Source organism: Anabrus simplex, chromosome 3 (assembly GCF_040414725.1).
Source record: "Anabrus simplex isolate iqAnaSimp1 chromosome 3, ASM4041472v1, whole genome shotgun sequence".
Lineage (NCBI taxonomy): Eukaryota > Metazoa > Arthropoda > Insecta > Orthoptera > Tettigoniidae > Anabrus > Anabrus simplex.
In genome coordinates, this window is record NC_090267.1 from 340,770,090 (window position 1) to 340,792,128 (window position 22,039).

General features: G+C 40.0%; 1 protein-coding gene across 3 annotated transcripts in view; it reads left to right on the plus strand.

Annotated features, from left to right (window-relative positions):
- LOC136867308 (lipase 3) overlaps window positions 1–22,039 on the plus strand; it is a 174,444-nt gene that overhangs the window by 64,798 nt on the left and 87,607 nt on the right. For all 3 annotated transcript variants that reach the window (XM_067144466.2, XM_068226701.1, XM_067144465.2), the window contains 2 exons: window positions 9,328–9,486; window positions 10,527–10,611. In XM_067144466.2, the coding sequence (XP_067000567.2) occupies window positions 9,328–9,486; window positions 10,527–10,611 (244 nt within the window). The remainder of the gene's footprint in view (window positions 1–9,327; window positions 9,487–10,526; window positions 10,612–22,039) is intronic.

The window sequence follows — 22,039 nt, forward strand, 5'->3', positions numbered from 1 at the left end:
GCTCACAGCCGCATGCCTCAACGCGCACGGCCAACTCGCCCGGTTGTACAGTACAAGCGTGATTCATGAATACAACGTAATGTATCCCTAAAACTACGACGATACTTCAGTTATTTCATGCTGTGTTACTCCGTGAAATCTCGCGTAAAAAATGGACAGCACAAATATAAACGGGACCGGCCACACACAGCGTGATTTGCCGCAGCGGGACAAGAGACAAGGCGCGTTCTCAAGGTCACGCGCTCCGGAATGGGCCTAGGTCCATTTTGTTTGCATGTTTTCCCGGTCAGTGCCTGGCCACACATGCGCGAAGAAGACGCTGCGGTATTGTGCTCTTGATTTAATACTGTGCGTGGTCTATTTGCATTCGTTTTTCTTCCGCAGCAATACATTTCCTTGTGTTTCTTTAGCTGAAAGCATTTATTAACAAACAGAAAAGCATTTTAAATGAGATCACGGACATTCTGTAATACTAAAAAGAATTTTCTTCGTTGTCTTTTAGTTTATTGTGTAAGGAGCACAAATTGTCCACTTGATGACATGTCACTCATTATAGTGTGGATCCTGAATTTTCTTTGACAACGACGACGACGATAAACAACCAACGCAGCACATAATGCAACAACGCAGTTATTACATGGAATTCCTTCCATATGCAGAACAATGGCGATGCTTTGTTACTTCACGATATACAACACACGCAAACACGCAAGTGTGGCCACGTGTCATGTCGTCCAGCTGCGTGAACAACACGCAGTAACGCAGCTAGAAATCACGCAAGTTTGGCCGTAGCCTAAGGCTTTAAAATTGTGCGATCGTTTAGCTGCAAGAATGGAATGCATTGCTACAAAACAAATGCACGTACATCACGATATCGTCTTGCAGCCCAAGAATGAGAAACTACAAAGAATGCAGACACTCACAGATGCTACGATCCATTACAATATCCAATTATGTTTCCGGACGGTCAAGATGGTTATCATTTTAACATCAAGATGATAAACACAGTCGCAGGTAAAAATACACAAACAAAAACATTAGTTCAACGAATTGTTATTCTTATCGGATTATGGTATATAATAGTGAAGATAACCATATTAGGAAATGTCGTCAGCTCTTCCATCAAGACATCGTCGATATGTACGTGAAAATAGTGTCAGAACTACTACTATTCATTAGGCTCAATCAAAATAAACTGAGATCAGAAGAATATATACATTTGAGAGACGCGATAAGTAATGATGGTGATATAAGCAACATACGAAAGATCACCATATTGCTTGCCAAATACAGTGGTAGTTGGCAACATATGCAGAATTATGCGCAGGGTGCTATTACGTGTGTGTGGAAATACGGTCGTCCAGTTCCTTCCATTAAATTTACATATAATCCAGCATGGTATGAAATAAAAGAATTACTACTTCGAGGACAAACTCCCGATGGTCGCCACGACATAGCAGTGCACGTTTTCAAACAAAAGGTAAGGAAGTTAATTTATTTTAACACTTCGCTACACGTTTTTGGAGAAACGCAATGTTGGATGTACTGTGTGGAATGGAAAAAAAGAGGATTGCCACGTGCGCACATTCTAATATGGCTTACTGTGAAGATAATTCCAAATTAAATCGATAAAATAATATCTGTCCAAATACCAGAACCCACATTTGATAATGAGTTGTTTGAATTTGTGACCAAGAACGTGATACATGGATCATGTGGAGAAATCAATATAAATTCACCGTGTATGATCGATGGAAAATGCTCCAAACAGTATCCTCGAGGGTTATTAAAGGACACGATTACTGGCAATGATGGTTAACCACTATGTCGACGAAGACCTACAGAAGACAATGGTAAAGCAAATATTAATTTGCAAGAGGAAATGACATTGAATGGTTGGGTTGCTCCATATGCAACCCTCTACCCTTCCAGCCTTTGAAATGTGGCACCAGCATGAGACAATCACAGGGTCGCTGACTGGGTACTACCCGCAGAGACATCTTCAAATATTACAAACTAACCTTAAATTACTAAGCGGGAATGATAAGAGAGAAGATAAATTTTAAATAAAAAGATCTGAATGAGAACCTTTTTGTAACCACAGATTTATTGAAATAAAAAGCTAAACTTTGGCATAGTAACGCTCCTACACAAATGAACAAAATTTCGGACCGTATATGGATACATCATTCATTATTTTATTCAATTCATTTGAATTTTGGTCAATCTTCGTAATTATCTATTATAAGTCACTCCATACGTCATCATCTGCTAGGAATTCGTCAACCTAAGTTATCAAAATTAATGTTTTTAATGTGTCAACTCTGACCATGAAGTATCAACGATCTTATTCATGAATTCAAAATTTCCTCCAAATACATCACTTAATTTGGTTCCCATTAAATCTCATTATCATTTACCAACATTACTTTACTCCACTAATTCCATTTACCTAATTCAGCTCGGTTTCCATTATGTTGGTTGACACCACATTTTACAAATAATAATAATAATAATAATAATAATAATAATAATAATAATAATAATAATAATAATAATAATAATAATAATAATATTAATGTATTTGACCATCATTTCATCCATCATTTCGTCAGAGTGACCGTTGAAATCCAAACGAAATAAATCCAAAATACAATCATCTATTCATGAAGCAATTAATCTGTATCCACTTTACATACTTTCAAAATTATTTAATTATTGCGTCATAAACCTTGTAATTATAATTATTAAATTGTTTATTTTATTACAAGATTTTCCATCATGAAATTATTAAATCCTAAAATTTGTTGTATTATTCATAAACTCCTCAATTTATTAAATGAAAATCATTAAATCATTAGTAATCATTAAGTCTGAAGTCATTACATCCCAAAAATTCATTACCTCTGAAATCGTTAAATTTATTCAATCATGTAATTTACAAAATCAATTAATTGTTAAGTCCGCCAATTTGTTAACTCATTCGGTTATTAAGTCCTCAATAATTCATGAAATCATTCCTAATTTCATTAAGTCCGAAATTTATCTAAACTCATTCTTTCTTATAGCATCCTCCTCTCATATATGTACAGATAATACGGAACGTGACCGAATCGACAGTTACCCCTGACGCGAATAAATTTAACCTACTACTCTGATTCATCATTAAAAGAAAAATATTCCGCGTATACACAATCACCTGTTTCCATAGTACGTAAAATAAACAGAAACTCTGTAGCAAAGAACCTACACTAAATTTAAGATCTATTACTTATTCTACACTAACCCTATGACAACAGGACAGAACCAAATTGTCGCAATAAATCGACCATAAGTGAAATGAATTCACACATCAACAAGAAAATTTGCAACTGCAAACCAGACTTTGCATTGCCCAATACACAGTAAAAACAACACAACATCAGTCAAATAAATAATCACCAGGAAATCATGATCATTGGGCTGGCCGGGCATCAACCTCCGACCTTCAACATCACAACATTAGAGCGACCTATCTTTCCCTACATCACAATAGACTGTCACGAAGTGTATCTATCATTTTAATTTCAATGTGCTGTTCCTAAAATTCCTCAAGCAGAATTGTATAATAAATGACATAAATCCTTTCATTTTAAAGACCCTAATCAACGCAGTTTGAAACTCCTTTAATATACATGCCCAGCCGGCAAAACGAACATCTTAATCTTGAGCGCATCTCATATCTGTTTGTTTCACTAACACGGCAATCTACTAGTCAGCACCAAATGAATATATCTCTCCACTTTAATTAACTCATGTGTTTCTCTTAAATTATCTTTTGTATCACTGCCTCTCTGGGCGAACAATAACCATTATTTACAATCATTCAACACTATCAATGCACATTATTTGCTCTATACATCACGTATTTAATTCCCCGTTTCTCATAAAATTCAACATATTAAGAAACACATATATCAACTTCCCGGTACTGTTCCACATATTGCACTCCGCAATCTCGACGGTTCGTCTCGTGCTGCTGGCATTTGTATCTTAAAGGTTCTACTTCGAAGCTAACCTTACTAAATCTCAAGTAAATTCCCTAACAGCACATTTTCATCCACTGGTTAAAACACATTTTACTTACTGATGAAATAAACTCTAAAATTTCACTGTAATGTGCCTGGGTGGTCAAGGGTTCGTATCTTCACGGTCAATGAAATTTCTCTCGATGATCTTAACTTAATATCATGCAGCATGCCATTATTCCTGTACTATCCCCTGATTATTAAATTAATACTGATTGCCACCTATATCACTTAAAATATTTACACACACGCAGATATCTTAACAGAGGATCGCACACTATAAAAAACATATTTTCACACACGTATTTAATCACTATATAAGATCATATTCCTACACATGTTATCTTATTATTCAAGAAGATAATATTCAACACACGCCTCTTATTCTACATAATCACTCCCCCCAAAGCATCAGTATGAGGTTACTCCCTACTGCTAACTACCCTTGCTACAGTAAAAGAAAAATAAAGTGAACTATCATCCATGAAAATTATTAACAAGTTAACAGCGAATGGTGTATAAGCAAATTAATGAATCAGAAGTACTTATCGAGTTCGGTGACGTCCCATACTCAGCTCCACAACATTTTGGCCTCAGTCGGCCCATGATGAGGTTTATTCCATCATATTGGTGGCATTAACATGTGAAACAATGCCTTTCTCGATACCCATGTTCCTCACTTTTGCAGGCTTTAACATTTCACACGGCTTCACACGCATTATCACACTAAAATACACAAAACATATACATGAATGACTTATAGGTACACATTAAACACTTATTTACACCAATTATATATACTCCGTCTCTGCTATATTCTGCGATTCTCAACACGTGGCACTGCGAAGCGACCGTATCTCGATATCGTTCCAGTCTTTACTGCTTTATCAAAGTTAATATTGTAAGACTTTCTCCCCAAGCTCTATAGTATTTTCCATCAGTATCTAATTGAAGATGAGATCTATCGTATCCAGTTATATCCTATCGATAGTTAAAGTTATTACTCGTAGGCTAAGAAATGTTCAAGATATTAGTATACATCGAACACCATGCGCCTTCCGTCCAACCCGTTCCAAACCACGCCGCAGAGTGTCTCTTCCGAGCAGCGCTGGGCTTCTTCTTACACGCTGGCTTCCGGGTACGGAGTTCAGGGAGTCCCCTCATCAGTGGTGCAATATGCCGTCGTATATGGCTGCTTTTATTAGTCACGATAGCTCATTAGGAAAATGTAGTCTTAAATTCTCATCTACGGGAGAGCTTGAAATTGATTCTAAATTGTCCCTCGGTGGATTTAGTTAATATTGGGGGGCTTTCATACGGGCGTCCATATTTCTTTTCTCCCATCACCTCAGACTTGCTGTGCTCCGATTCGCTACTCAGAAGTGCTGCCAACTTAAAATCTGAGTACCTCGATCATACATCTCTCTCACTCTAGCGTGGAATATTCCATTACTTCCATATTACGCCATCAAATGACCCTGACAATTGGACTCTGGATCCAAGCTTAGGCAAGCGGAATTGTAACACATATCCGGCCTCTCATGTAACTGTACTCCATTCTCCCCGTGACTTTATACAATTTACAATATTCTAAGGCAATGATATGAACCGTTCGGGTTCAATATTCACCCCTTTCTCGAAAACCTTCAAAGCACATATCAACATTGAGTGTTGCAATTCTGTGAAATCCATAAAATACATTTGTAAGTACGTGAACAAATGCAGCGATATGGCTGTCTTTGGAGTTTCAAAAATAAGTCATTTAGATCAAATCTCTCAATATCATATTGGGAAATAAATTAACAACAATGAAGCTTTGTGGCGTATTTTAGGATTCCCAGTCCACGAGAGGGATCCCACTGTCGTTCATCTTGCTGTCCATCTTGAAAATGGACAAAGAGTGTATTTTACGGAACGAAACGTACAGGAGATAGCAAGAAATCCACCGAACACAAAATTAACAGTGTTTATTCTATTATGTCAAACAGATGATTTTGCAAGAACTTTTATGTATGCAGACATTCCCACTTATTACACTTGGAACGCAACACGGAAGAATTTTGAAAGAAGGAAGAGAGGCAAAGCAGTAATTGGACAACCTGGAATATTTTCATCAAATCTTTAAGAAGAATTTACACTGTACATCCGAACAACTCTGAATGCTTTTATTTATGGTTGCGTCTGATTACCGCTCGTGGTCCAATACCACTTATACATTTACGAGCAGTGGATGGAGTAGTACATAATATGTATCGGAGTGCGTGCTGCAAAACAACGATAATTGGGACAAGTCAATTGATGATTCATCTGTCACTTCCAATCCATTTAAAATACGTACGCTGTTCGCAATTATTTTATCTATATGTTCCCCGTCACAAACAGTACAATTGTGGGAGAAATACAAAGACTACATTTTGCAGAGAATGAGCCAATAAACACAAAATCATAACTTGGATTTCACAGAAGAAATGTGCAATGAAGCACTAATCTTCATTGAGGATCTTTGTCTTGCAATCTGCGGCAAGTTGTTGGCACAATTGGGAATGACAGCACCAAATCGGTCCATAAATGGAATAATCGACAGAGAACTGCTCAAAGAGCAGTCATACAACAGAAATGACTTAGTGGTTCGTCCAAGAAAATTCACCGAAATTTATTCCAGAACAAAAGATAGCATTTGATACCGTCATACAAGTTGTGGCCAATCAATCCGGAGGACTGTACTTTTTGGACGCTCCAGGTGGAAATGGAAAAACGTTCTTAATTTCCTAGATGCTCGCTAAAATCCATTCAAACGGCCTTATTGCGTTAGCTCTTCTTTAGGCATTGCTGCCACGTTTGTGGAAGGAGGGAGAACAGCGCATTCCATTTTTAAACTGTCACTAAACATGCAATTCACAGAACACCCAACATGTAACATTTCAAAAAAATCAGTAATGGGAAAGGTTATCAGTCGTGCAAATTCATTGTATGGGATGTATGTACCATGGCTCACAAGAAGTCATTGAAGGCATTAGACCATACATTGAAAGACTTGCGAAATACTCATGTTCCAGTTGCTGGAGCATTGATTGGTGTTACTATCCAGTGACGACTGGCAAACGCTTCCAGTTATATCTCGCTCAACAGCAGCTAATGAATTGTATGCCTGATTGAAATATTCAACGTTTTGGAGCAGAGTCAAAAAGATGCATTTAACAAAAATATAAGAGTTCAGCTTCGAACCTATCCAACAGCTAGTATATTTTCAAGGCAATTATTACTAGAGATCGGTAATGGCACTGTACCTACAAACCAAGAAACAGGAAAAATCACTTTCCCGTCTACTATCTGCAACATCGTGAATTCAAAATATAAATTAGCAGACGCGGTTTTCGAAAGCATGGAAACAAATTACTGAAATCACTCATGGTTGAGCGGAAGAACCATGCTAGCGGCTAAAAGTGTCGACATACAAATCCATTGACTCCGTGATGAAACGTAGTGAAGTAGTGAATTCTCCAACGGAATTTCTTAATTCTCTCGATGTTCCCTGATTACCATCACACATTCTGAATTTCAAAATTGGAGTGCCAATTATATTACTCCGAAACATCCATCTGCCAAAGTTATGCAATCGCACACGATTAGTAGTGAAAAATTGATGAAAAATCTCATTGAAGCAACAGTTCTGATTGGACCTTATTAAGGTGCAGACGTACTACTTCCACGAATACCACTCATTCCGACCAATATGGCGTTCGAATTCAAACGACTTCAATGTTCAATACGCCTTGAATTCGCTATGACTATTAATAAAGCCCAAGAGCAGTCTTTGCAAGTGTGTGGTTTGAGAGTTTAGAAAGCGATTACTTCTGTCATAGGAAATTATACGTCGTGTTATCCAGAGTCCGTAAACCGTCCAATCTTTATGATATGCAAAAACGGACAAAGAAAAAATGTATTCAATCCACTGGCTTTAAAATGAAACATGGTTTTCTGTGAAAAACATCCTTTTTATTCCTTTCCTTTCATTCCACTACATAGCCACAGTAACGCACGGCAGGGTATTGAATTGGATTATGTGTTTTCTCGGTGAATCTACTCTAAGTTCGCTAGAATACATTTATTTACTTACCCATTCATTTCATATCAGACTGAGCAACAACGAAGCGTGGCCGGGTTTAGTTAGTAGCCATATATTTTTTTCTAACCGCCATATCCATTCGAAAACAATCGTATTTTGGTAAAACATTTTGAAATCCACATCCACTAGTTGGTGATGTACAGCAGATGCGTTAGAGCTTTTAGTGAACTCATTGTCTAACCAAACGTAGGACGTGACGTTTTCTGGGATCTGAGTGCTTAAATATGAGCTCTGGCAAACAGTGAAGTTGTACAAATAATAATAGTAAGTGGCTTGGTGGGGAACTTTTGGAAGCACTAAATTATTTTAGGCAGGTGTAGCTGAGCATAAGTTCTGCATCGTTTTCTTCCTCATGTTTTACTGCGCCAGCATGGCAGGAGAAACAAATGCAGATCTCCGGTTCCGCCAACTTAAACTTCTACGATCACAGCATTCACATTCGTATTTTATTTCCTGAAATGAGGACCTCGACCACCTGTTGGAAAGATAGCCCGTTTTGCACAGTACTCCTTTCCTATAGCCATGCCTTCATGCGAACATAGCCCGTTTTGCAACCGCTGTTCAGTTGGCCCGTTTTGTACCCTGGGCCAGCAGTTACTTGTCCCACTTTGCAGACGCATGCGTTTGTTTAAAATGCACTTTAAAAAGCCTCAAGCCGAATTTGCTGCCTGAGAAATAATTCCCTTGACAGCCGATAAGAAACTCTGGCTAGTAGTGCCAACAACTCTTTTTCTTAAATTTTTGGCATTTGGCCCGCTTTGTAAACGGGCGACTCAGTTCTGTTCAAGCTTATTCGCCTACTAATGTCATTCCACGCCATAAATCCACTCAATGTTTGGAACATACCACTTAGTCGAGCAGCTCGTCTCCTTACTCTCCCAGCCCAAATATTGCAATATTTCCGCAATACTACTCTATTGTCGAAAATCGTCCTGCAACGATAAAGGCAGTGAAATTAATACGATTATGACCCTAATCATTCATATGTATTTTACAAATACTTTTCGTAATTTGTCATTCCTTTCCATCATGAAGAAATATAGAACTTATACTTTTGTAAAAATGTTAACCTTTCGTCCGACAGGACTAAAACAAAATATTAATAACTTTGTAACACAGATCATTGTGTTTCAGTGGCTGTCAAATCTGTTTGGAATATACCAGATATTACCGCATTCGTCGCTATTCACGTTCATTGCACGGCATTTTTGTTCAGACGGGGCTGTGACTCAACCCATCTGCATCGACATCTGGAAGCTCATTTTCGCCTATAACCATAAGGAATCAAATACAGTAAGTAAGCAATTACATGTTATATAAGTGTAGTAATTATTCGTATACCACTATTCTATTCCCTGATATTATTTTATTAACCTTAAAATCCAAGTATAAATTAAAATATTAATTAAACTCCGAAAGCTACCAACAGTGTCTTTCGTGGTACAAGATAAACGTTAACAATAGTTCAACTCCTCACAAATAACTGAAAATGCTTCCTACATGCGACTTTAAAGAAGGTTCCAGTGTGGGTCTCTTCACTGCATGCGGTGCAACGCATAATACAACCTAAAAGTCAGAGTGTAGGTCTAGCTATGAATCACTAGCTTCAATAGTAATGGGGGAGATACAGTAAGGTTCATTCCTTAGAGACCAAAGTTAGGTGACCAAACTCAATGTTATTGACGAATATTATCACAAAGTCATTTCGTAGAGGCCATGAAAGCCACTGAAAGAATCCACTCTCCGTAGCCTGGGTACTAACAAGGGACCTGCCTGGGTTGACCCGAACAGATTTCAATGAGACTGGGACGAAATAACAATTATCTGATCCTAAATTTAATAGTCGTAGCCGTTTTGCCGTAAAGTCAACGTTGCAGAAAAATTGATAGATGGCTCGAAGCAGTTGCCTGTAGAAATATAGGCCTACTAATTGTTATATTAAAGTTCCATAAAACAGCCTACACTTCAAATTATATCTTGCAAACACGGCCAGAATTTCACACTCTACAGCACTATTTTGCTAACGTGTGGAGTAAATTAATATATAAAAATATTAGAGTTTTCATACTTTTGTGTCATTTATAATGAAAGCTAAAATATTATTTACTATTAAGTATTTGATATTCATATACAGGGTTATTCAGCTATTATTTTTACGGAAGAATGACTATTACCTTTAAGTTCATGATGCCTTGGTTTATCGTCCTACATAGTTTCATTGTGATCGGTCTGGTATAACCCAAACAGTTCCCTCCATCATTTTGGTGTTCCGTGCCACGTGTGTAATAAACATTCCCTGTCCTCTTGTGATCAGGTATTGTTTTTCATTACAGTCAGCACTTCCTCTCATCATGAGCCATGGGCCTGCCGGAGCCTCGATAAAGTCTTTCCAGCATTTCGGCCAGAACATCAACTCAGGTAAGAGATACCCGGTAATGGACTTCTAAAGTAGAACTCTCTGCTAGAAAATGTTACAGACTTTTCTCCTCCAGTGGAGAAGAAGCGCTATGCATTTCATTTTACAGTCTTTTATTTCTATTAAGAACAGAACCGTTATTTTCGGTGTCGGCTCAGTTAATACAACTTTCCAGTCTGTCGAAACACGAATTCTAACACGTAGAAACACTATACAAACATGTAAAAATCACTCTTAATGAATGACTCAGTTTATATCAAGTCACTCTTAATCATGCATATGTATGTACAAAATTGTGTACGTAGCGCAAACTTGTCAATGATTGTGAATTGGTGATATTATGAACCAGAGAGACAACTATGAAGGTGCAAGTCCCTTAATGCAACTTTAGCAACGTAAATATTATCACACAGAACAACGTTTGTCTGCAGGATGTTCATATACACGCACGGTAAAACATGATTTGATAGAATAGATATTTTTCTAATTGATCATTAAACTATTGATGGTCAACCATACGACAGTTGGCAGCTTTCGGTATGCTAAACTACTGTACATCCTGCAAAATTCACAGATGCCGATGAACTTCAAAAGGCAAGTGTATGTCACATATATTTTACCAGTGATGGTATATGAGCATGAAAGTGTTACTTTCACCGTGGACACTGCGAACCGCCTCCGAGTATGCCAGAAAGTGATAGATCGCTCTGTGATTGGAATCAGCTTGAGAGAGCGGATCTGAAACTAATGTATCAGGAGTACTCGAGTCGTGGGTGTAGTAGCGCAGGTGGTAAAACTGACTTGGAAGAATTCAGGCTACACAGCGGGGCCAAGGTTATGATTGGGTAGACACCACGGAAATCGAGAAGGTGTCTCGGCAGACATCTAAAGCTGCGCAGGAAGCATCGCCCAGCAGAGGTCGTTGGTGGAACAGCCTGGAGTCCCAGTCGAGTGGCCGGTTATTGCCTTTACCGTATCCGGATGAGTGAATGTTATAATTACTGCCTGGCCCATACAGCTCGCCCAGTAATACCATGGTCTTAACTGGTCTCCGATAAGTTTCCGTACAGCGTGGTTGCTTCTTACACAGCAGAAACTGATCGTATTAATGCGTTTCATGGCTTCTGAATGGAGTATTGAACATCGTATTTTTGTGTATTGTAGATTTTAAAATGAAATTTGCATTTAAATTGTGAAGATTTATGAGGCTGAATGAACCAGCACTCGTATTGCACCATACTACACAACGCTTGTCTACAGGCTGAGGAAGAGCATTTTCAGCACTTATTGTAATGGGGTAAGTTTTATTGTTTCTCCGTCTGTTTTTCACTCAGATTATCTAATCGTCAAAATTGATGGATTTTTTACGGGCGTACGGGAACATGTGATGGTGACCACTCTTTCGTTTACCGACACGCAGCATGCAGGAATGACGGCAATCTTTGCTGTACTCGTACTGAAGAAGAAATATTTTCCAAACCTAATCCAGAGAACCCATGCATACTATACTCTAAAGCAAGGTTGCTTGCATAATCTGAGAAAACATTTTCTAACGATCGGGATCAAATGAGGCTTGCTCTGACCCCACTGCTCGGTCCAGTGCACGCACATCAATGAACTGTCGGAGAGAGGCAACGATTTACTATCATTCTCGAGCAGGAATTAGTAGTTGACTTGTGCAGTTTGGGAGTGTGTGCAGTGAGCAAATATGGCGCCTGTTCTGAACTCGTCAAAACAGACATGGACATCTTCCATCAAGCCAGCGGAAGGAAATGTCCCGGTATGTTACTTTATGATGTTTTTACTCTTCGCAACAATGAGTATCAACAAGTTACGAGTAGCGTGCAGGAGCTATCAATGTACAAACGTTGTGGGGTATTGACCACCTATCCGAAAGCCATGATCTGTCATTTTATGTCTTTATTTGGTGCTCTCCAGAAATTTCTGACGGAGAAACGCTTCTCCATTGATGATGAACACAGGACTGCGGTAATAGAATAGTTCATCTTTACGACCGTCATTCGACTGTTAGTGAAGCTGTAGAATACACGTTTGAATATACAGAGTGAATTTTAATTCTAAGACGGGATAAATATTGCTGTTTCTGCATGAGGTTACTAAACAATTTCATTGCATTGGTTTGTATTAATGAGTGGGCCAGTGCGTGTTTCTAGGTGATTACTCCTCATATAAGGACGTTTACAGGTAATATATCTTTCTCCTCTTCATTTTTACAAGGACATGGCTTACGGCCATGGATTACACTTGAATAACTTATCTTTCTAAACAAATACACATGTGCATTAAATTACTGAATAGTTAGTTTCTTTATAAACAAGTACAGTAAATACATCGATCTGTGGAGAAATGAACTAAGTCAATTTTTCTCATATTTCAGAGAAAGGTAAAAAATGCACCGTTCAAAAAAGGAACTTTGGTTACGTCTTAAGATGGTACTAACTACATTACACGAATGCATAGTGGGATTGGAACTGGACTATTATGGCAATAACATGTTCTGTTTACAAGCATGGCTATCCGGAAGTTTGGGATATGTCAGTGTCGGTTGAAAGTTACGAATACCGTAATTCAAAGTGTGCGAAGGCTGGTCTGTGTGGAGTGAAGTGTTTAAGAGTTATGGCTGATAGTGTGGACGGAGGCAGACGTTGGGGGAAGCAGTTGTCTAATGAAGCCACACGTAATACGTACAGTGCTTCAAGGACTTTATTCACAGAAGTACGTTGACAGAATGCTAGGGATTGTTCATAATATGATTTGGTATCTGTGGAAGTCCGCCTCTGTGGTGTAGTGGTTAGCGTGATTAGCTGCCACGCCCGGAGGTCCGGGTTCGATTCCCGGCTCTGCCACGAAATTTGAAAAGTTGGTCCACTCAGCCTCGGGAGGTCAACCGAGTAGAGGTGGGTTCGATTCCCACCTCAGCCATCCTCGAAGTGGTTTTCCGTGGTTTCCCACTTCACCTCCAGGCGAATGCCGGGATGGTACCTAACTTAAGGCCACGGCCGCTTCCTTCCCTCTTCCTTGTCTATCCCTTCCAATCTTCCCATCCCCCTGCAAGGCCCCTGTTCAGCATAGCAGGTGAGGCCGCCTGGGTGAGGTACTGGTCATACTCCCCAGTTTTATCCCCCGACCAAGAGTCTGAAGCTCCAGGACACTGCCCTTGAGGTGGTAAAGGTGGGATCCCTCGCTGAGTCCGAGGGAAAAACCGAACCTGGAGGGTAAACAGATGATGATGATGATGATCTGTGGAAACGTTTCCAAGAGACTGGAAATATTCCCACGCGCACTAACACCTGCCGCCAAAGTAAACCAAACCCAGGGTAGAATCAATTTATGCGTATATGAGCTCTCCAAAACCACCCAGTTACAGCACGAGCACTACAGGTTGATCTACTGAAGGCTTCTGGAGCACGAATTAGTGGCCAAATAGTCAGAAACAGGCTTCGAGCAGCCAATTTAAAATTATGACGACCCACCTGTACTCGATAAACGACATCAAGGCAGGAGACTAGTTTGCTAGAGATCGTCTGGACTTACAGCTAAGATACTGGCGTCCTGCTTTGTTCTCGGATGAATATCGTTTGTCATATGCGATTCTGGAGAAGACGTGTGGAGCGATTTCATGCCGTTGCATTTGGAGATATATCTGTTATGGTGTGTAGTCTTCACACGAAAACCTATCTCCTGATCATTCGCAATAGATCCTTAACTGCTCGTCTGTTGTCACGTACTCTCACTACTACATCGTGGGATTTGAGATTCTACTTTTTCTTCGCCTATCTTACTTGTCTCGTCATCCAGTGCTGCTGCATTATACGACTCGCCTGCTGCCATGTGTCGCTCCTTATCAGCTGTGCGTCTACTCTCCCGGCCGGCTCTTCGTTTACTGGGCATGGTTTTGCACCCCTCCTCCCACCGATCACGTCATGCATTACGTCTGCCTTCTCGCATGTTCTGCGATCGCTACTCTCCGCCTATATAAGCTCACCTTGATCTTCTTTGCGACGAGTTGGGATATGAGGTGATTCTAGAGTGGAGGGCTTCATTTGTCATTGTACAGCTGGTCTGTACTTCTGCTGTTCTACGAATTGGCTTTTTTACGAGGAGGTGGGTGAGCAAAGGACAAGCACACAAACTTTTAAGACATTTCAGCTATTGGGTTGCCCTTCTGGCTTGACATAACAAACTCCATGTTTAGTCTATCTCTTTCAAACATGGACTTACTATTTTCGATTTATTCCTTGTCTTGAAAGTTTTATAATATTTTCAAAGTGTTGCGGAAGTATCTTCAGCTATGGACACATAAGTTTGAATTTTAATGATGGGTGTCTCGTAGATCATTGCAATCGTGTATCGATTTTCTGGGAACTGTCTGTGACTTCGAGTGCGCGGACTGTGTCACCCTTTCTCTTTCCCCTTCCATTCCTTTTTTTCCTTTTTTTTGATCTTCAAAGAAAGGAGTAAAGGACCAACAGTTAAAAATTGATAATGATTGTTGCTGATCTGTCATTAATTTGTCATGCCCTTTTTTAACACCGATTTTTTTTTATTGAGTACATTCTAATTGAGATTGCATTATGGGATTCATCAAGAAATTGTGGCTCACAAATCCCCAACTTCTTTTAACTTCTGTCCTTGTATCATTTATTTTTTGTCAACATTGGTGCCGATCTAGTACTTGTTTCAAAAACCAAAATATATATCTGTATTGTGTACGAATGTTCATTTTGCTTCGGTCCCTTCTTTAATTGACCGATGTGCACTATTGCTCTACTTTATTGTGAGGATCCATATTGTCGTTCCTCAATAACCCTTGTACTATTTTGAGATATTGTTCACTTCGTATGTGTACACCAGGTATTATTATCAGTATTCGTCCCTCCAAATTACGTACCTTCCTTTGAGATTTGACCTTTGATCTATTTGTGCTTTCCTCTAGTGTGAAGTAAGCATGTTATTTCCCATCAAAAAAGACAACACCAGAAATAATAATAATAATAATAATAATAATAATAATAATAATAATAATAAAAAGGCTTACAGAAATTCTAGTCAGCATCACTGTTGTGCTTAGACATTTGTTGGAATTCCCATTGAATGGGCTTGTTGGTCTTGTATGTTGTATATAATTTTTACTTTTAAGTATCACAAACAAAGATTGTAAACATTTTTACCTTTTATCTTGTTGTCAGTTTTGAAAATACATAGCTTCAAACCCTTCGGTTGTTTCCAAAAGAAAAGAGGGTATTTAATTTTCGCTGCTCTTTCCATGTCCTTGTACCTACCACGACTTTGCCTTTTGGGTTTGCCCCACAGCACGGCCCCCTGCGCGTGATTAACTCTGCTGACTTGCTGTATAGTGGAAGGTTGGCCACCTTATTCCGAAAGTAACTGGGGGTATTAACCCATTTCATCGCCTGCTACTCAAACAAGTAACCTGACACTGTATATTGACGAGATGTTAGTGCCACATATGATACCTTACGTGAGGCAACTTGCATAAATCGCAGTATTCATGCATGATAATGCTAGACTGCAGGGTGTCAACCTCGTTCAGAGATTTCTGCAAGAGTAGCACGTATAAAGTTTGGAGTGGCCATCCAGAAGTTCCGATTTGAATCCGACTGAACAAGTCTGGCACCAACTGGAGCAATGCATCCGAGAGAGAAATTCACCTCTACAAACTAATAGCCCTTTAAGGACGCCCTTTTTGAGGAGTGGTGACGTCCGCCTCAGCTGAACGTGCGGTGCCTCGTCAGAAGCATGAGAAGGTGTTTTGAAGCCGATATCCGTGCGAAGGGTAGCAATACTCCTTATTAAGACAATTAATTACCACGTAGTCATTCTGGTGAATGACCAGGGACCACTTTATTTACGACTCCTTGTGCAGTGACGTGTTGTAGCTTTTTAATAATAATAATAATAATAATAATAATAATAATAATAATTTAATGTTATTTGTTGTACGTCCCACTAACTGCATTTCAAGGTCTTCGGAGACGCCGAGGTGCCGGAATTTAGTCCCGCAGGAGTTCTTTTACGTGCCACTAAATGTACCGACACGGGGCTGTCGTATTTGAGCACCTTCAAATACCACCGGACTGAGCCAGGATCGAACCTGCCAAGTTGGGGTTAGAAGGCCAGCGCCTTAACCGTCTGAGCCACTCAGCCCGGCTTGTAATTTTTTTTTGTCCATAGAGCAATTTTCATATCAAGTATTAATTACTGCAAAGAAGAAGAATTGTTTTCGATGCCTGTCTGTCTTCATTTCAGTACGTATACGTATAATAGAGAGGAACATATAATTTAAGTGACCAAACTTCTTGTTTGAACAATGCATATTTACACAAATGTACAGTCATGGTAATGCGTGTATCCTTTTTGCAAAGAAAACAATGGACCCTATAGATATAATATTTGTTGTGGGTATCCACAGGGTTTATATCTACTCTGGAGGTGTATTATATTTTGATAATAGTTAGGTCTGATAAAATATTAAATACGAGGATCATACAATTTCATGCACTCAGAGCGACTATACATCCCTTGTGTCTTCCTTGTTTCGTCCACGTCAAATACCTTCCTGGTTCTAAATGACATTTTGTGGAAGCCTTTTTTAGATAAATTACGTAATTCCTTCATCCACTTGCTAGCTGTTTTCAATCAGTTTATTTTTAAAATATAATAGTCATATTTAAATGTTATTAGTTTGTGTTAAGAGGATATTTACTAAACAATCATTATCATCATCATCATCATCATCTGTTTACCCTCCAGGTTCGGTTTTTCCCTCGGACTCAGCGAGGGATCCCGCCTCTACCGCCTCAAGGGCAGTGTCCTGGAGCTTCAGACTCTTGGTCGGGGATACAACTGGGGAGAATGACCAGGACCTCGCCCAGGCAGCCTCACCTGCTATGCTGAACAGGGGCCTTGTGGAGGGATGGGAAGATTGGAAGGGATAGGCAAGGAAGAGGGAAGGAAGCGGCCGTGGCCTTAAGTTAGGTACCATCCCGGCATTCGCCTGGAGGAGAAGTGGGAAACCACGGAAAACCACTTCCAGGATGGCTGAGGTGGGAATCGAACCCACCTCTACTCAGTTGACCTCCTGAGGCTGAGTGGACCCCGTTCCAGCCCTCGTACCACTTTTCAAAAATTTCGTGGCAGAGCCGGTAGTCGAACCCGACCCGGACCTCCGGGGGTGGCAGCTAAGCACGCTAACCACTACACCACAGAGGCGACTACTAAACAATCACTTTCTCGAATTGGGAATTTGGGTAGAGACGTTACTTTGTTTACCTTTATGTCTGCTGATAATGTGGTCAGCTTTTTAATCGTGTTTTGGAGGGAGTCGTCTGTGTTTCTAGAGGTGTTAACAGTACATGGCCGTTGACTGTTTTGGAGGGAGTCGTCTGTGTTTCTAGTGGTGTTAACAGTACATGGCCGTTCACTGTTTTTATTGTAAGTGTTATTGTATTTAAATGTGTAATTTTAAGCCTGTATGAATAAATATTCACACACGAATTACATATTTGTTGATTATGCAACCAATGCCTTGATAGTGAGTATTCTCTCACCATAAATAGTACGTAAATCACAAATGTGTTCTGTTTAAAGGTCGACATCATTGAACTTATGAACCCTTTCGACGAAAACTAAGAAACCAATGAAAACCATGTCTTAGTATATTAATGAATCCACATCAACCAAGCAGAGGTGCAAAGTTCGCTTTAGCTATCGATACCTACAAGTATCAGAATTCTTTGTCAACATCCTCTCAGCATGTAGGGTAGCTTTCTCATGTTCCTTTTACCATAAGTTCAGTTATATTCCTATGAAGAGCAAGGCAAAGAAGCAAAGTCATCTCCGAACAAGCCATGAAGGCCCTTGGAGGGGTGGAAGGTATAAGCTTCCACTATCCGTGACCTCTGCACTTGATGGGGTAGAGTGGTTAGCTCTACACCCGGCCGCCTTTGACCCCAGGAATTAACCTGGTACTCATTTTTGGTGTAGGCTGAGTGAACCTCAGGGCAATGTGCACCTCCGTAAGTGGAAATCTCGTTTCTTAAATTTTTACGACTTCCTGACGGAGATTCGAACCCATGTCCTTCCGGGCGAACCGAGCTCGCCTTTACCGCCTCGGCCAGGCAGCCCCTTATATTTCTATGAAAGCCAAAGGAATTCTAAATAGCTTTTTAAAAATAGCGCAGAGTTAAATTAGGAGGAGTTTAGTATTCTTACCTCAGTAACACAGGTTGTCAAATAGATTCCATTTCCAATCGAAGTCCTTCGAGTCAAAGATAACGATTACTCAAGCTTCTACTAGTAACTTCTTGTTCTGTTCGATATGAACACCAATTCATTTTCTTCCTCCATTGGCTTTCAGTTTTGCCAGCTTTCCATCATTCTCTCACTGATTTCCTTTCTTTCGAAAAAAAAAAAAACTGCTTTAGATGTTTCGTTTCAACTCTGACTCTATTCGCCTGGAACTACTTCTACCGTGAACACCTTCTTGTCTGTTTTCATTGAGTCATCTGAAGGCAGTATTTTTCCTCAAAGTGGGTCAGGATATTTTGTGTGAACTTCTTCGTTCATTCTGAGGAGATGTCCATAAAACTCATTGAATCCACAATATCCTGAGTTTCTTTCTGTATTTCACCGTTTGTTCTTACAAGGCGAGGCAAAATATATGTGGTCAATTATTTCGTTCAAATTTTGGGAGGTAGATCTACTTCAAAACTAGACAGATTCGTGTCTGATGAACTCGTCTAACGAGAAACGTTAATAGCCACATGCCCGTTGGCAATTTTCGTCAGAGTGTTCAGAGCACCGCTATAGCTCATTCCACGTTAAGGAAACAGTATTGGTTTTATGGACCTACGAGCAGTGAACACACCCCCACTGAGGCACCCATAATTCCTCGTGATTAAGGGATATTATACTGACCCTTGTAATGCATTATGAAATATAGATAAGAAGTATGATGCATTTTTGCCAGCGAGTTATTAAAATAACTACATAAGATTGTCTTTTTCATCAATACATTTGTAGGGAGGAAGCACAATGTCAGGAACAGCCATCGCTTCGTTGCCTTCCTTCATTTTCCTTCTTCTGCGTTGCTCTGGTACAAGCCTCGTGTAGTCCCTCACTCTGTGAACCGCCGGCAACTCACTTCTGTAGGGAAGTCATCTAGAGCATGTTTTTGTTGCGTCTGTTTTCTAGCCTTTATTGCCTGAAAAAAAATTATTATATGCATTTAAATGCATCCCTTACCCCTTGCGCCCATGACAATTATTTGTCTCTCCCCCAATTTGTCTCACACTTCAATGCTGAGTTTTTTTATGTGCCGTAATTTACATCTCATTCCGTACAAACCAAAAATAGACACTGTAAATCCCCCGTTCCTTTTAATTCATAAAATTAATTTGTAGCTTAGTTTATTCCGCTTTTTGTCTTGAACTTAAATACTGAATTTGACAAGTTTATGTGCCGCCGCTTTCCCGTGATGGTGTTGATATGGCAACCCTGTTGTCATAAGAGCAATACTGTTTTCTTACCATGGAATGGGATATAGTTTAGTGATCAGCTTCCCTGATATCCACGCAGGCGTCTGGGATTGGAGTGTTTCTGCGAGAATTTATGGTACAGCTTATATTTCAATTTTCAATTTCAATTTTTTTTTACCATTGGTTTCATGACACACCGACACAAATTCGTCTTATTTTGACTATGTGACGGGAAAGGGCTCGGGGTAGTAAGTAAGCGGCCGTGGGATTGATTCAGGTATAGCCCCACCATTTTCCTGCGGTGAAAATGAGAAGCTACGGAAAACCATCTTTAGAGCTGCCGACAGTGAGGTTAGAACCCACTCTCTCCCGAGTGCAAGCTCATAGCTGCGATTCTCTAACCCCACGGCAAACTAGCTCTGTAATTTCAAATTTTATTTGTGTCTATAGGACTTTACAGTTGTCAGACAACGTCATGCTGTATTCTATATACAACAAAAACGTATATTCTAATGTATGTACCGGGTGTCCATAAAATTAAGTTATGGTATTCAGCGCGGTACAGAACGGGCTGTAATGATCGTAGGAGTCTGAAATTTCGTACATGTGCTAACTAAGCAATGCACTCGCGAATTATGGCACAAAAATTATTAGTTCCAAGTTTTGCCACCAGGCGAAAATATGGCGCTCCAAGCGATCAGAACATGCAAAAACTCTGGCGTCAAAATGTTCTTTCGGTGAAACTGCGTTGTGTCAGGTCCTTGGTTATTGCTTGGTGACGCATGCTGATTCCTTTTGTGAAGTGAATCTTCATTGTAACGTAAGAAAGTTGAACTTTTCCGTGTGAAACGTAATGCCTATTGGGAAGAGAGACCGTGTACTACTAGTTATCAGAATGACAGCAATAGCAACGCTGCATTGCGGGAATTTCTGCGACAGAAACAGCAGAGAAGAGGTCCTATGACAAGTAATGGGTTGAAGAAAATGATTACGAAATTCGAGGAAACAGGTGCTTTAGGTGTCGCACCAGGGAGAGGACGGTGACTCATACCGTGTATGTTGTTGATAAAGTTGCAGTAGCTGTGCAGCAGACCGTGCAGCACATTCTCCCAATTCTGTAACCAGTGATCGAGCTGTGTTACGTGAATTGTTGCTACTCTGGTCAACAGTTCACAAGATTTCGCAGCGCATTTTGCACTGGTATCCCTACAAACTTCATACTGTTCACGAATTGCAACCCAAAGATATCGCACAACACCGTGACTTTGCCCTTCGGTTTATGTCGCCAGTGGAAATATTCTGTGGACTGAAGAGGCGCATTTTACTCTGGAGGGTGCAGTGAATGCCCAGAACTGTTGCTTATAGGGTTCGACTCCTATAAACGTTGTGCAGGAACAACCATTGCATTCAGCTTACGTGACTGTTTGGTGTGGTTTTACAAGCTCCTTCGTTCTCGGTTCGTTTTCTTTGAGGAGATGACCCTTCGTGGACCTGTTAGGTGTACAGTGACATCTGCACGTTATAGGGACTTCCTTGTCCAACACATGATTCAGCTTTGCAGGAACGCAACTGTGACCACGCCGTCATTTTCATCCAAGATGGGGCAACACCACACATCGCTCACCAGGTGAAAGAATTGCTTCAAGAAACCTTCAGTAACGATCGCATTATCTCTAGGCATTTTCCAGGTGCGTGGCCTTCGAGGTCCCCCGACCTAAATCTAGGTGACTTCTGGTTGTGGGGATATTTGAAAGATCGTGTCTATCAGGGACATGTCTGGTCTCTGCCTGATCTAAAGGCTAACATACGACGGCATGTTGCTCTGATTTCACCCGATATTCTGCAGGCAAACATGTTGCTGAGTGTTTGTAACCATAAATGCTAATGAAACTTTCAAAACCGCAGTTGT